Source organism: Lactuca sativa, chromosome 7 (assembly GCF_002870075.4).
Source record: "Lactuca sativa cultivar Salinas chromosome 7, Lsat_Salinas_v11, whole genome shotgun sequence".
In the NCBI taxonomy this organism is placed as follows: domain Eukaryota; kingdom Viridiplantae; phylum Streptophyta; class Magnoliopsida; order Asterales; family Asteraceae; genus Lactuca; species Lactuca sativa.
This window is the reverse complement of record NC_056629.2, coordinates 114,834,466-114,849,584: the sequence shown is the minus strand read 5'-3', so window position 1 is coordinate 114,849,584 and position 15,119 is coordinate 114,834,466. Positions and strand designations below refer to the sequence as shown.

The 15,119-nt window shown below is 37.7% G+C and overlaps 1 protein-coding gene across 1 annotated transcript; it reads right to left on the bottom strand.

Annotated features, from left to right (window-relative positions):
• Positions 1-1,364: 1,364 nt before the first annotated feature.
• Positions 1,365-2,621, bottom strand: LOC128127313 (uncharacterized). Its single transcript, XM_052765773.1, has one exon. The coding sequence runs from the start codon at positions 2,619-2,621 to the stop codon at positions 1,365-1,367; it is 1,257 nt and encodes a 418-aa protein (XP_052621733.1).
• Positions 2,622-15,119: the final 12,498 nt, after the last annotated feature.

Here is a 15,119-nt window from a genome sequence, read left to right as displayed (position 1 = left end):
CAATTTTCTCAAGGATCTTCCAAGAAACAACAGACGGTAGCAGTCCATGCTGCTACTGTTACTCCTGTTATTGCAGTTTCTGTCATGGGATCCACAACTTCAACTCCTACCAGTAAATATGCTGGTAACCTTCCCCTGTGCGACAAGTGTAAATACCATCATCATCCTGGTCCTTGCCGAGAATTGTCTTGCACTAGCTGTGGTAAGAAAGGGCACACGGTTCGATTCTGCAGAACTCCTACCCAATCAGCCAACCAATCATCGGGAGCAGGTGTTAGTCAAGCCTGCTACAACTGTGGAGAAGTTGGGCATTTCAAAAGGAACTGTCCCAAGAAGTCAACTGCTGATAACACTAGAAGGATTCTAACCATGGGAGGAGAGGAAGCGGTTGCTGATCCCACTGTTGTTTCGGGTACGTTCCTTCTCGACAACTCATATGCTAGTATACTTTTCGATTCGGGTGCTGAAAGGAGTTTTGTTAGTCATGCATTCAAACATAATCTAAAACCAAATCCCCAATGATATGATTCATCTAATAACATTGTGAAAATGGACCACTTGCAAAGGCACGAGCTATAAAGCATTCAATAAGGCTTTAAACGGGCTGATTAGAGAAGTTTGTACTCAAGAAAGTGCATGAAGACCCATTTGACCCGATTAAGGTTGGATTACCATAATTCAAGTCCAAGAAAGATTTACAAGACCCAATAAGAGCCATTAACAAGCCCATTTCAAATTTTTATAATTTAATTATGTAATTTTCGTTTTTATTCTCCTAAATAAGTGAGTAGGAGTTGTAAGAGTCATATGTTACTTGAACCCTGCTCATAAGTATGTCTAGATTCATAGTTTTAAGTCATGTAATTTAATGCCTTAATGTTGATTGAATTAAAGTTGCATCTTTAATTCATGACTTTTGAGGTGTCTCCAAATCACATATAAATAGGTTGCTTATGTTCTCATTTTGATCAATCAAGTTTAGAATAAAAACAATGTGAGTTTTATACTCTTTGTCGTTCTTTTTGGAACTTTAGGAACTTATCAAGTTATGTAACTTGTGGCGTTCAAAACTTATCAATCAACTTGGTGGGTTGGTTGTGGCGTTTCTATACCAAGGTTCTTGTCTCTTTATAGGCAATGGGTCGCGGTTTCCACCATCACATTACAACAACCAATAGAACGATCGGGCAAAGTGTGTTCAAACCTAGTTTTCGTTTTTATATATCCTAAATACAAAGGTGTTTACGGTAACTCAATCGGGTACGACCAAAAACCTCATTTAACGTCGGTATCGGGTAGAATTCTATCGTGTCCAATTCCCGAACACTATATAAACACGATCGTTCTTTTGCCCGATCGTTCTTTTATAGACAACGGGTCGCGGTTTCCACCTTTTCAACCATGGAAGTACTTGCAACGTTAGTACAACTCCCACCATCAATTATAACACTACATACCTTGCCTTGAACATAGCAACGAGTATGAAATATATTCTCCCTTTGGGCATCGTCTCCCTCCTTGGATTGAATGTTTAGAGCTCGTCTTGCAACCAACAAATCACCTTGAACAGCCACCTCTTCATCATAACTACAATCTTCCGTTGAAACTATAGAATCTGATTCATCCGTTTCGATCTCGCCATTTTCTCTAACCACCATGGTAAGCTTATTTGGACATTGACTTGCAATATGACCCCTTCCTTGACACTTGAAACACTTTATGTCACGATTCCTAAAAGTAGAAGAATCAGTTTTTCCTTTTGAAGAGTTTGTTGTTTTAGGATCAGATTTGGAATTAGAAGAAGAAGTAGGTGTATTTTCTGATTTTTTTGAAGTACTAGCCTTCCAAGTGTTATTTCGAGACCCGCCACCTCTTTTTAATTGTTTCTCAATTTTAACAGCCATATGGACCATGTCTTCAATTTCAACATAATGTTGCATCTCAACGCGATCACGAATTTCAAGATTTAAGCCATTTAAGAATCTGGCCATGGTTGCCTCAGGATCCTCCTCAATATTGGCACGAACCATCATAACCTCCATTTCTTTGAAGTAATCATCAACACACTTGCTGCCTTGTTTTAAGCTTTGAAGTTTATTGTGGAGATCACGAAAGTAATGACTTGGCACAAACCGTCTTCGCATGACACTCTTCATTTCATCCCATGTCTCAATAGGCCTTTCTCCATTTCTCCGTCTAGTGATTAGAAGTTGATCCCACCATGTTAGTGCATAATCAGAAAACTCAACTACGGCTAGTTTTACCTTCTTACGGTTGGAATATTCATGACAATCAAATATGAACTCCATTTTTGTCTCCCATTCAATGTACGCGTCCGGGTCTGACTTGCCTTTGAAAGAAGGAACTTTCATTTTAATAGAACTTAAATTGTCATCTCTTCGTGACCTCCTTCTATTTGGTCGCCTTTCAGGTTCCCAACCATCATCCTCCTCTTCCCCGTTAGAAACCTGTGATGATGCTCGAGATCGAGTTCTTTGTACTTGTGCCTCCATTCGGTCCATTCTTTCATGTACTTGGTTAAATTCATTTGTCATCAAACGTCGCATTTCATCCATCATAGCTTGAACTTGAAGGTTTGGTGGGGGGTTTTGATCACCCATCTTATATTTCTGCCAAAAAAATAAAAAATAATAATAATAATAATAATAATTTACTTCCTCCCAACACTCACTCACGTGTTTCTCTCAAAAATAGTTCACTCAACCCTCGTGTATCCCTCGAATGGCTTTTACCCTCTTTTAGTCTCACCACACAGCCTTTTACCACTCCCTTTTAACTCTTAAAGTTCTAAACAAACTAAAGAAGCAATTATCAAATTTGAACTTGTGGCCTTGAGGAATTCAAACTTACCAAACAAATCAAAAGAAATTGTATCCAAATTAAAGTAACCTCAATACACAAAAAGAAAGCCAAACAAACTTGGCTTTGCTAATGATGAAGCAAACAATGGGTTATTTTTTTTTTTTTTTGAAAAAAAAAGACTACACTTGCAATTCAAATTGACTTTATAGAAAAAAAAAGGCTTTACTTGTTCCTCCTCTTCTTTCTTTCTTTTTTTTTGTTTTTTTTTTCTCTCTTTTTTTTTCTTTGTAAATCTTTGTTTTTTTTTTGTAAATATTTTTTTTTGCTTTTTTTTTTCTTTCTTTTTTTTTTTTTTTTTTTTGCTTCTTTTCGTTTTTTTTTTTTTTTTTTTTTTTTTTACCTTTGATTTTTTTTTTTTGAGGAAACTAATAGCCAAATGAAAACATAAAGGAAACAAAAAAAATGTAGAATATAGAAGTTTGACAACTTAGAAATTCAAAAGTCGCTAGTAAGAACCTTGACAACTTGTGACAAGACCCGCTACCAATATGCGTCTTAGAACTCAAGTAATCAAGGAAGAAAACAAAATAGATATGCAACACAAAGAACTGGCTTTGATACCAAATGATGTGATCTCACCCAAAATTGAGGTTTGAACACGTTTTGCCCGATCGTTCTTTTGGTTACAGAATTGTAAAACAAAGGTGGAAACCGCGACCCGTTGTCTATAAAGAGACAAGAACCTTGGTATAAAACGCCACAATCAACCCACCAAATTGATTGATAAGTTTGAACGCCACAAGCTATGAAAACCTGATAAGTTCTAAAGTTCACAAAGAACGAAAAAAGAGTTAAAAACTCACAAATTGTATTCAAAACTTGATTGATTTCAAATGGATACAAATACCACGTTTTTATAGTGTGGGAAGAGCACCTAAAGAGCCATGAATTAAAGAAGTGTCTTTAATTAGCATTTAACCCCCAAGTTTAAAACTATGAACCTAGACATGGTTTATCACAAGGTTCATGTAACCTAAGACCCTTTTATCTCCCCAACACTTATTTAGGATATATAAAAACGAAAATTACATAAAAATATAGAAAAAAAACGAAATGGGCTTATAAAGGCTCTTATTGTATCTTGTAAATCACTCTTGGACTTGAATTATGGTAATCCAACTTTGATTGGGTCCAATGGGTCTCCATACACTTTCTTGAGTACAAACTTCTCTAACCAATCCATTTAAAGCCTCTTTGAATGTTTTAGCTCGTGCCCTCGTAACTGGTCCATCTGGCATTTGATTTGGATCCTTTGTTGACAGTTGTGGGTTTGCATCACCCAACCATTAACTGAAACGTTTACCGTCGAGATGGCTAACGGTGAGAAAGAACGCACTAACGATATATTCATAGGTTGTACGCTTACCTTAAACGATCACTCATTTCCTATAGATCTCATGCCCGTTTCCATTAAGAGCTTTGATGTTATCATTGGCATGGATTGGTTGAGTCCCAATCATGCTGACATTCTTTGTTACGAAAAAGCTATCCGTCTCAATTTTCCTTCGGATCAAACTCTGGTAATCTATGGCGCTAAACCCAGTTCCAATCTTCATATCATCTCTTGCATCAAAGCTCGAAAGCTCCTTCGAAAGGAGTGCGTTGCATTCTTAGCTCATGTGATCAACAAGAATCAAGAAGTTAAAGACCTCGCGAGCATCCCCGAGGTCTGCAGTTTTCCCGATGTGTTCCCTGAAGAGCTTCCAGGAATTCCTCCCGAACATCAGGTCGAGTTCCGCATTGACCTAATTCCTGGAGCTACTCCTGTAGCATAATCTCCGTATCGACTAGCTCCGGCAGAAATGCAGGAGTTATCCAGTCAACTCAATGAGTTGCTCAGTAAAGGATTCATTAGGCCGAGTTCCTCACCCTGGGGAGCTCCGGTTCTGTTTGTCAAAAAGAAAGATGGATCCTTTCGGATGTGTATCGACTATCATGAACTGAACAAATTGACCGTTAAGAACCGATATCCTCTTCCACGTATAGATGACCTCTTCGATCAACTTCAGGGAGCCAGCTACTTTTCTAAGATAGACCTTCGGTCAGGATACCATCAGTTGCGAGTTCATGAAAGTGATGTGCCCAAAACAACTTTTAGGACTCGGTATGGACACTACGAGTTCGTAGTGATGCCCTTCGGTCTAACCAATGCACCGGCTGTGTTCATGGACCTTATGAACCGGGTGTGCCGTCCCTTCTTAGACAAATTTGTCATAGTGTTCATTGATGACATCCTCGTTTACTCCCGAAGCGAAAAAGACCACAAACAACACTTGAGGCTAGTGTTGGAGACCCTTAGATCCGAAAAACTATACGCGAAATTTTCCAAATGTGAATTCTGGATACGGAAGGTAACCTTCCTCGGCCACGTGGTAAGTGGGGAAGGTATTCATGTAGATCCTTCCAAGATCAAAGCAATAGAGAATTGGTCGGCACCAAAAACACCCACAGAAATTCGTCAATTCTTGGGTCTCGCCGGCTACTATCGATGATTCATTCAAAATTTTTCCAAAATCGCCAAACCTTTAACCACTCTGACACAGAAAGGTGTACCCTTTTGTTGGAGTGATAAACAAGAAACTGCGTTTCAAACGTTGAAGAAAGCCTTATGTAGCGCGCCTGTTCTGTCTCTGCCTGAAGGGACAGAGGATTTCGTCGTCTACTGCGATGCGTCTAATCAAGGTTTAGGCTGTGTGCTTATGCAAAGAGGAAAGGTGATTGCTTACGCCTCAAGGCAATTGAAAGCACACGAGGTCAACTATACTACACACGACTTGGAACTAGGAGCTGTAGTCTTTGCATTAAAGATTTGGAGACATTATCTCTACGGAACCAAGTGCACAATCTTCACTGATCACAAGAGCCTTCAACACATCTTTAATCAAAAAGACTTAAACATGAGGCAACGGCGATGGGTAGAATTACTCAGTGATTATGAGTGTGAAATCCGTTACCACCCCGGCAAAGCCAACGTGGTAGCAGATGCCCTTAGTCGAAAGGATAGTACAGGCCACAAAGTAAAGAACCAGACGATGACCATCCATTCCAACCTACCCGTGCAAATCCGAGAAGCTCAGTTAGAAGCCCTGAAATCTGAAAACATGACAACTGAAGCTTTGAGAGGGATGGAAAAGAAACTTGAGATCAGAGGTGACGGAGTTCACTGTTTCATGAATCGAATCTGGATTCCCAAATTCGGAGGATTCAGAGAAATAGTCATGGAAGAAGCGCACAAAACTAAATACTCTGTTCACCCAAGTTCTGACAAGATGTACTTGGATCTCAAGAAACAATATTGGTGGCCAAACATGAAAGCTGAGATAGCTACATTCGTGGGCAAGTGCTTGACTTGCGCCAAAGTCAAAGTCGAACATCAGAAACCCTCAGGTCTACTTCAACAACCCGAAATCCCCGAGTGGAAATAGGAGATGATTACCACGGACTTCATCACCAAATTACCCAAGTGTTCTAGTGGGTACGATACCATTTGGGTAATTGTCGATCGTTTGACAAAATCCGCTCACTTCATTCCAATTAAAGAATCATACAAGATGGAAAGACTTGCGCGAATCTACATCCAAGAAGTAGTACGTCTACACGGTGTACCTGTATCCATTATCTCTGATCGAGATAGCTCCAAATTTGGCAATCCCTTCAGAAAGCCCTTGGAACCAAACTAGATATGAGCACGACATATCATCCTCAAACCGATGGACAAAGTGAAAGAACAATTCAAACCCTGGAAGACATGCTTAGGGCATGTGTCATTGACTTTGGAAAATCGTGGGACACTCATCTATCCTTGATCGAATTCTCGTACAACAACAGTTACCACACCAGCATTAGGGCTGCTCCATTCGAAGCCCTATACGGTCGTAAGTGCAGATCCCCTCTGTGCTGGGCCGAGGTGGGGGATACACAGTTAGCCAGGAATCGAATTTCTGACAGTGCTCTCACTGGTCCTGAAATCATCCGCGAAACCACCGAAAAGATCATTCAAATCCGTAACCGACTGAAAGCCTCTCGTGATCGTCAAAAGAGTTACGCTGATAATCGTCGGAAACCCCTTGAATTCCAGGTTGGAGATCGGGTCCTGTTAAAAGTCTCGCCCTGGAAAGGCACTGTACGTTTTGGTAAACGTGGGAAACTTAATCCAAGGTACATTGGACCCTTTGAGATTCTCTCCAGGATTGGTCTAGTTGCCTATAAACTTCATTTACCTCACGAACTCAGTAACATTCATCCTGTCTTCCACGTTTCAAATCTCAAAAAGTGCCTATCCGATGAAACCCTAACGATTCCATTAGACGAGATCGAAATCAATGAAAACCTTAACTTTGTGGAGGAACCAATCGAAATCATGGATCGAGAAATCAAACGTACGAAACAGAGTCACATCCCGTTGGTGAAGGTTCACTGGAATGCCAAGCGAGGACCGGAGTTCACTTGGGAGCGAGAAGATTCGATTAAACAAAAATATCCACAACTCTTTTCTAATCCATGATTTGTATCTTGTCTTGTGTTTTAAACTTTAAATTTCGGGACGAAATTCTCTCTAACGGGGGGGGGGGGGGGGATAATGTAACAACCCGAAATTTCCGTATAAATTATTGTAACTCTTTTGTAGTTCAACTCGCACAACCAATCGTCATTCCAAATTTGATTTACGATCTTCCGTATAATTAAGTCATTTATTAGTATACATTTAAAATGACTTAATGGGTGTCTTAATACATTTAGAAATCATTTTAACACCCAACTTTAGTGATCAGAATATTTCTAGAAATTACCATATCGGGTTACGGTAACTCAATCGGGTACGACCAAAAACCTCATTTAACATCGGTATCGGGTAGAATTCTATCGTGTCCAATTCCCGAACACTATATAAACATGATTTAGACTCCATTTGAAGCCTTTGGCCAAATTCACACTAAACTCTTACAACCTCTCTCCTCCAAGCTAGAATTAAGGTCCAAATCACAAGTTTAAGGCTTCAAATCTTTAAGGTAACCTCTCTAGCATGTTATTCATCATCTTTAGCCTTCAAATTGATGAATTAATTGAGTTTTGGGGTCAAGAACATGAGTTTACGGCCAAGGAGCAAGCTTGGGCCGTAAACTCCATTTTATGGGGTTTTAAGCTCTTAAACTCCTTCCAAAACTCAATTGGACTTTAGATATGACTAAGGGACTTCAAGTTATGGACTTAGAACATGTAAATCTTTGATTTTGAGGACTTTGAAGGAGTTTACGGGCAAGGCATAAGCTTAGGCCGTAAACTCATGTTAATGGGGTTTTTCATGCCCTTAAACCCTTCAAATCACCTCTATGGCTTAGATATGAATTATAGGACCTTGGTATTAGCAATTGGACACTTGAAACATGATTTTTGGGGGAATTAGATGAGTTTACGGCCAAGGATAGTGCTTGGGCCGTAAACTCCCCAAAACTTGACATAAAACCAATTCTAAGGTGTTAGAAAGCCATCCAACACCACCAAAAGCTTTGGAATAAATCAAGGGACCAACCAAAAATACTTTGAAGGCCTTAAACACATTTTTTATGGGGTTTCTAAGAGTTTACGACCAAGACCTGTTCTTGGGCCGTAAACTCCAAAATCTTTGGTGTTAGAATACAAACTAAACACCCCTACAGTCTTTAGATGAATTTTAGAAGCCATTATATGCTAGTTTCAGGCCTTGAAACACATTGTAGCTTGTCATATTAGAGTTTACGGCCATGAAGGGGGTTTCATGGGCCGTAAACTCCATAAATCCCTTATATGTCACTTGCAAACTCATTTCTAGGCTTGTGGGAATTTTTAGAATCACATGTGATTGGTTTTAACAACATTTAGCATCATTTTCATAAGGATTAAGGAGTTTGCGGCCAGGAGCCTATGCTAGGCCGTAACCTCCCATAAAATTTATCATTTTAGTGATTTCAATCCATTCCATGCATTTAGAACAAAGCCTAGAATCATTTCCCATGTCCATGAAAGCCATTTAAGCCATTTTAACACCCAAAACCACACCCACATGAGTTTATGGCAGTAAACTCATGTATGTGTGTGTTTTGTGGTTGTAAACTCATTTAAATATTTACTTATGGAGAGTAAACTCAAGTCCCAAGTCCCTAGTGCCTTTACAAGTCCTTAAACGCCACCCGGGTCACTCCAAACGCTCATTTTAAGGTGTTTAACCTCATTGGAGTGAAATTTTCCATATGATTAGTGAATGTATCCCTAATTGTATATATATGGACATTATTTCATTTTACATAGGGTCATCACGAGTAATCAAACCCCGAACCAACGTCTAGCATTCAAAACCGACACGTTTCCGAGTCCGGTGAGTTCATACCCCTACCCTTTTTCACTGTTTTCACTGTTTTTAGGGGGGAACACAAGCAAAGTACAAGGGAATTCTTGTACTCAAAACATGTTTTCAGATGTGTGTTTATTAATTCATATGCTTTTGTTACTGATTACCACAATTGATAACCATTTGAACATGCAGATCACGTAACATATATTTGTGAATTAGGTCTTTAAACTGTTATGTTTTACATATATTTCACAAATGATTTTCCACAATTTATCAGTTAAAAGCATTACATAAGACATTTGAATATAATACCTGTACACTGTTTTGTCCTCGGTAACACTTCACATATATACGCGAGTGGAGGACTATTCTATTATTACTAGTAAATTTGTTAATCCTGTATAATTGGAGACACGTCCTTGGAGAACACTCCACCAAGGTACGCGAGTGGAGGACTACACCCATAACCAGAATCTCTGGTATTTAGAGAGCGTGACTTGAGTGTATAGATCTATACGGGGCTGACTACCCCACACCTGGCTGCTAGCTACAGCCGAACCGAAATGGTTCAAGGGTGACGAAAGTCATAAGTATGTGGACGACTTATTGCCACATGTGGACTACTTATTGCCACAGATTTTAGTCTATTGTATGGTTATGGAACTCGCAATTAGGATAACAGAGATTTACTTATAGTAATAACGAATCACTCTATACATCTTTTACATCTTTCACATCTTTCACAACACTGTAACCAACATTTAGGAAAGTACGGGACTTTCCTGGGGAAAACATAGAAACCAATCAGAATTGTATCTTTCACATCTTTACATCGTTTACATTTAAAACCAACATGCAGGAAAGCATGGGGCTTTTCTGGGTTATACTTACCTAACTAGAAAGAGTAACAAACTGGATAACATTACATCTTTTACAATTTGTAATACACAATAAGGAAAGTATGGGACTTTCCTGGTAACACATGATAAGCAAACAGATCAGTTTAATCAGTCAGATAACTAACTATACATTTTCACATGAATAAACGTGTTTTCAATGTACAAACTTATCATACCTTTCATTTGTGAATCAATAACTAACTATTAAGAAAATATGGGATTTTCTTGGTACATACGACATTTCAGAAACGGAAAGGAAACTCGAATCATGTTCACTAACAAAAACCACTTATGAACTCACCAGCTTTATGCTGATTTTCAAACCGCTTGTGTTCTCAGGTCAGCGTTAGAACAGGTACCCGAAGATTTCTTTTGATCAGAAGATGGAGTACATGAAGACCCGTTTCATTTTGTCTATATACTATGTATTACAACTGTACAAACTTTACTTTTGAAACAACTGTAAAACTTTATAATGTAATGTAATGGTTGTTTTACTTTACTTACTATGTGCATTGGATTTGATACTCAACGTGGAGTCAACCCCGGGAACGTTTCCGCCTTTGGTTTTCGGGGTGTGACAGATGTTATAAGGGATAATAAGCTGGGAATTTGTGCTGTTGTTGAATCCCATGTCTAAATTTCGAACTTAAAGAATGTGTGTAGTAAATCTTTTGGTAACTGGGATTGGGTTTCTAATAACAAACAATGTGATGTTGGTACTAGAATAATTGTTGGATGGAATCCAAAATTATTTGATGTTATGGTTATATCTCAATCGAAACAGGTGATACATTGCTATGTCAAATTTTCTGGTTCTAATTATAGCATGTTTTTTTCCTTCATCTATGCTGCTTCCGGTTATATTGAAAGAAGGGCTTTATGGGAAGATTTGAAAAAATTCAGCTTAACAGTGAAAAAGGAAGCTTGGTGTATTTTGGGTGATTTCAATGTTGTGTTAAAAGATTCCGATTATTCAGAAGGCTGCTCGAGAATTCTGAAAGGAGTTGATGATTTTCGTGAATGTATCAATTTTATTGAAGTTGAAGACTTGAATAGCACTGGTTTTCAACTCACTTGGAATAAATCTCCTTCTGGGAATAAGGGAATTCTAAAGAAGCTGGATAGGATTATGGTCAATTCGAAATTCATTTCTGATCATCCTTCAGCTTATGCTGCTTTTAAACCATACAGAACTTCTAATCATTGTCCTGCTATTCTTTTCATTCCTAATGGTAAAGTGAGATGGAAATCTTCTTTTAGATTTGCTAATTTCATTGCGGATAAAGAAGAATTTCTGCCTATGGTGAAGGATATTTGGTCTTCAAATATTGAAGGTTTTTTTATGTTCAAAGTTACTCAGAAACTGAAAGTGTTGAAGAAACAGTGTAGACAGCTGTGTAGCAAATTCAGAGGGTCGGGAATGAAAATTAAGGATCTAAGGAAGCAATTGGGAAATATTCAGATGAAAATTGATCAGGAGCCGTTTAATGCCTCATATCGGGAGGAGCATGCTAATATTCTTTTTTAATATAATGTTGCTTGTAATGATGAAGAAAAGCTGCTTTCTCAAAGATCTAAGATCAAATGGCTATCTGATGGGGATAATAATACTAAGTTTTTTCACAGTTGTTTGAAAAGTAGGATTAACAGGAATCGAATTTTGATGGTGCTTGATGAGGATGGAAGATGGATTAGGGGGAATGCTATGAAGGAGAAATTTATTAATCATTTTAAGAATTTCTTGGGATGTGAAGTTGCCACTGATTTGTCTATACTTAATGATGAATTTTTTCTTAATAAGTTGGATAAAAAAGTGGCAATGAATATGATAAGAGTGGTTACAGATGAAGAAGTTAAAGTTGCTATGTTTGATATTGCTGACAATCATGCCCCTGGACCTGATGGTTTTTCCTCTAAGTTTTTTAAGAGTGCTTGGAGTATTGTTAGGCCAGAAATATGTAAAGCTGTGAGGGAATTTTTCTGGACAGGAAAATTATTGAAGGGTATTAATGCCACAAGGATTGTTTTGATTCCTAAAGTGGAAGAGCCGAGGAAAGTCACTGATTTTCAGCCTATTGCCTGTTGCAACATTTTTTATAAATGTATCAGCAAAATAATAGTTAACAGAATAAGGAGCAGCTTAAGTGATATAGTTAGCCATAACCAATCTGCTTTTATTCAAGGAAGATCAATTCTTGACAATATTCTCCTTGCTCAAGACTTGATGGTGGGATACAAAAATAAAAAAGGAGTGCCTAAATGTACCTTAAAGATTGATATACAAAAGGCCTATGATACTGTTGACTGGAAATTTCTTAATAGGATTCTTCTTGGGTTTGGATTTCATCCTATCATGGTTAATTGGATTATGTCCTGTACTTCTTCTCCTTGGTTTATGCTGAATTTTAATGGTGAAGACCATGGATATTTTGAAGGAAAAAGGGGGTTAAGGCAAGGAGATCCTTTATCTCCCTACTTATTCACGTTGGTTATGGAGGTTTTTAATCTAATTCTGGTGAAGAAAATTGAAGACAGCCAAAGTTTCAAATTTCACTACAAGTGTGAATCTTAGAGGATCACTCACTTATGTTTTGCAGATGACTTGTTGGTGTTTTCTTTTGGTAATGGTAATTCTGCTAGAGTGATAAAAGCTGCCCTTGATGATTTTAATTCTGTTTCTGGTTTGAAAGCGAGCATGGAAAAAAGCCAAAATTATTTTAGTTGTGTGAAGCCTAACATGAGAAGGATTATTTTGGGAATTTTACCTTTTGACATTGGTAAAATTCCTTTCAAATACCTTGGGATTCCCATGTGTGTGAATATGCTTTTCAAAAGAGATTGTTTATCTCTTGTTGATAAGATTAAATTGAGAGTGTGTAATTGGAAAAACAAGATGCTTTCTTTTGCTGGAAGGTTACAGCTCATAAATTCTGTTTTGACTTCTATTCATGTGTATTGGGCTTCAATTTTCAAAATCCCTATAGCTACTATTAGGGAGATTGAAATGATTTGTAGAAATTTCCTGTGGGCTAATGGAGAAGTGGTTAGAGGGAAAGCTAAAGTTAAATGGACTGATGTTTGTAAGCCCAAAATAAATGGGGGGCTGGGAATTAAGGATTTAAGATTCTGGAATGATGCTTTATTAGCCAAACACATTTGGAATCTGATTATTAACAAGAAGTCTTTGTGGGCCTAGTGGGTGAGAGAAAACTACATTGGTGATAGAAATTTCTGGGATATTTGGCAGAAGAAAAGTATGAATTGGACTTGGAAAAGATTTTTGGAATTGAGAAAAACTGTTAGACATCATATTGTTTCATGTATTGGTAATGGTAGAAATACTTCTTTATGGCATGATTGGTGGCATCCAATTGGCATTTTAAGTACAATTATATCTAGGAGGGATTGGATTAGAAATGGATTTAGTGATAATTCTTTAGTCAGTGATGTTTTGACTAATGATACTTATAGATGGCCTGTTGATTGGGTAATTAATTTTCCTAGTCTGAAAGATGCTCCCATGTTTTTTTGTAATATTGGTAATCATAGGGATATTACTGTTTGGAGGGATATGAATGGTGTGAATAAAAGATTTTCTTGCAAGCAAGTTTGGAGAGATATCAATAATTTTGGAAGCAAAGTCGGTTGGGTTAACTGTGTTTGGTATAGTAATTGTATTCCCAGGAATGCCTTTATTTTATGGCTCGCTGTGCTGAATCGTCTGAAAACTCAAGATCGAGTTAAATGCTGGGAGAAATCAGGTTCATTACTATGTCCTTTCTGTTTAAAAATTCCTGATTCTCATGATCATCTCTTCTTTCAATGTGATTTCTCGCATATTATCTGGAAACATTGTTGTTCTAAGGCTGGAATTGACATTTCTTATTCTAATTGGAATGATCTAGTTCTTAAATTGTCTTCAGTCTTAAATTCGAGATCTGTTGAGATTTTGATCAAAAAATGGGTGTTTGCTAGTTGTGTTTCTCACATTTGGAAAGAAAGAAATTCGAGAATTTTTAGTAATATGAGAAAATCGAATGAAGGAGTTATTTTGTGTATTGAGAATGAAATTCAATTGAAGTTATTAGGGTTGAGGAAGATGAATGTTATGGTCAGCAGGGAGATTTTACAGATCTGGGGTATTTTTGGAAAAAATTGATGGGTTTAATGAATTTTTTGTAAGGATTAGCTGTTGTGATTTTGTTTGTTTTGAGGATTGGGATGATATGGAGCTATTGAGTTGTTTGACTGTCTTTATGGGAGGCTTGTATTGGGGGTTTTTTCGGAATGATAGTTTTAAAGGAATTGCCGGTTATCAAGGAATTGACGGATTAATTCACTGGTTTAAGAGCTTGCTCTTGAATTTTGTGATTTGTACCTTTGGGATTTTTTGTTTGGATATGATCTTAATTGAGATTATTCAAATGGAAAATCCTAGACATGTGATTGATGCCATGTCAAGTCTGCAACTAGGTTTGATAATATGGCGGTATTGTGAATTCCTGTGTGGGTTTTTTTATGTATGCAGGAAAGGAGTTATGAAGCTGTTTATGAAGCTGTTTGTCGTGCGTTTTGATAGTGGGAATGTTTATAGCAGGAAGCCCATTATGATGAGTCACCTTTGGATGATGAAGGATAAAAGAGAGAACAATAAAGGAGGGATACAAGGGCTGAAAGATGGTAGAAGTTGCTGGATTGATTTCTTGATGATTGTGCAATGGGTTTTGGTTTATATTTTTTGTGTTTCTTGGTTCATTATTTTTGTCTGTAGGATGTTTGGGTTTGAACATTTATGGGGTTGTTTTTTAAGTTCTCACTATTGGACTGTGGGTTTTTTTAAGGGCCTTACCCCTTGCTTTGGTCTTAATGGTGATTGATGGTGTGGTTATTGCAAGGGGGTGAAGTTACCTTTTTTCCCACCTTTAATAAGTCCTTGGTGTAGGCTTATGAACATTAAGGTTTTTTGGGGCATTTGGAGCTTAGTTGAGATGTTTAAAAAGTGGGTG

Excerpts from the sequence above, each read along its gene's own strand:
- LOC128127313 (XM_052765773.1), bottom strand. The coding sequence starts at position 2,621 with ATGGGTGATCAAAACCCCCCACCAAACCTTCAAGTTCAAGCTATGATG.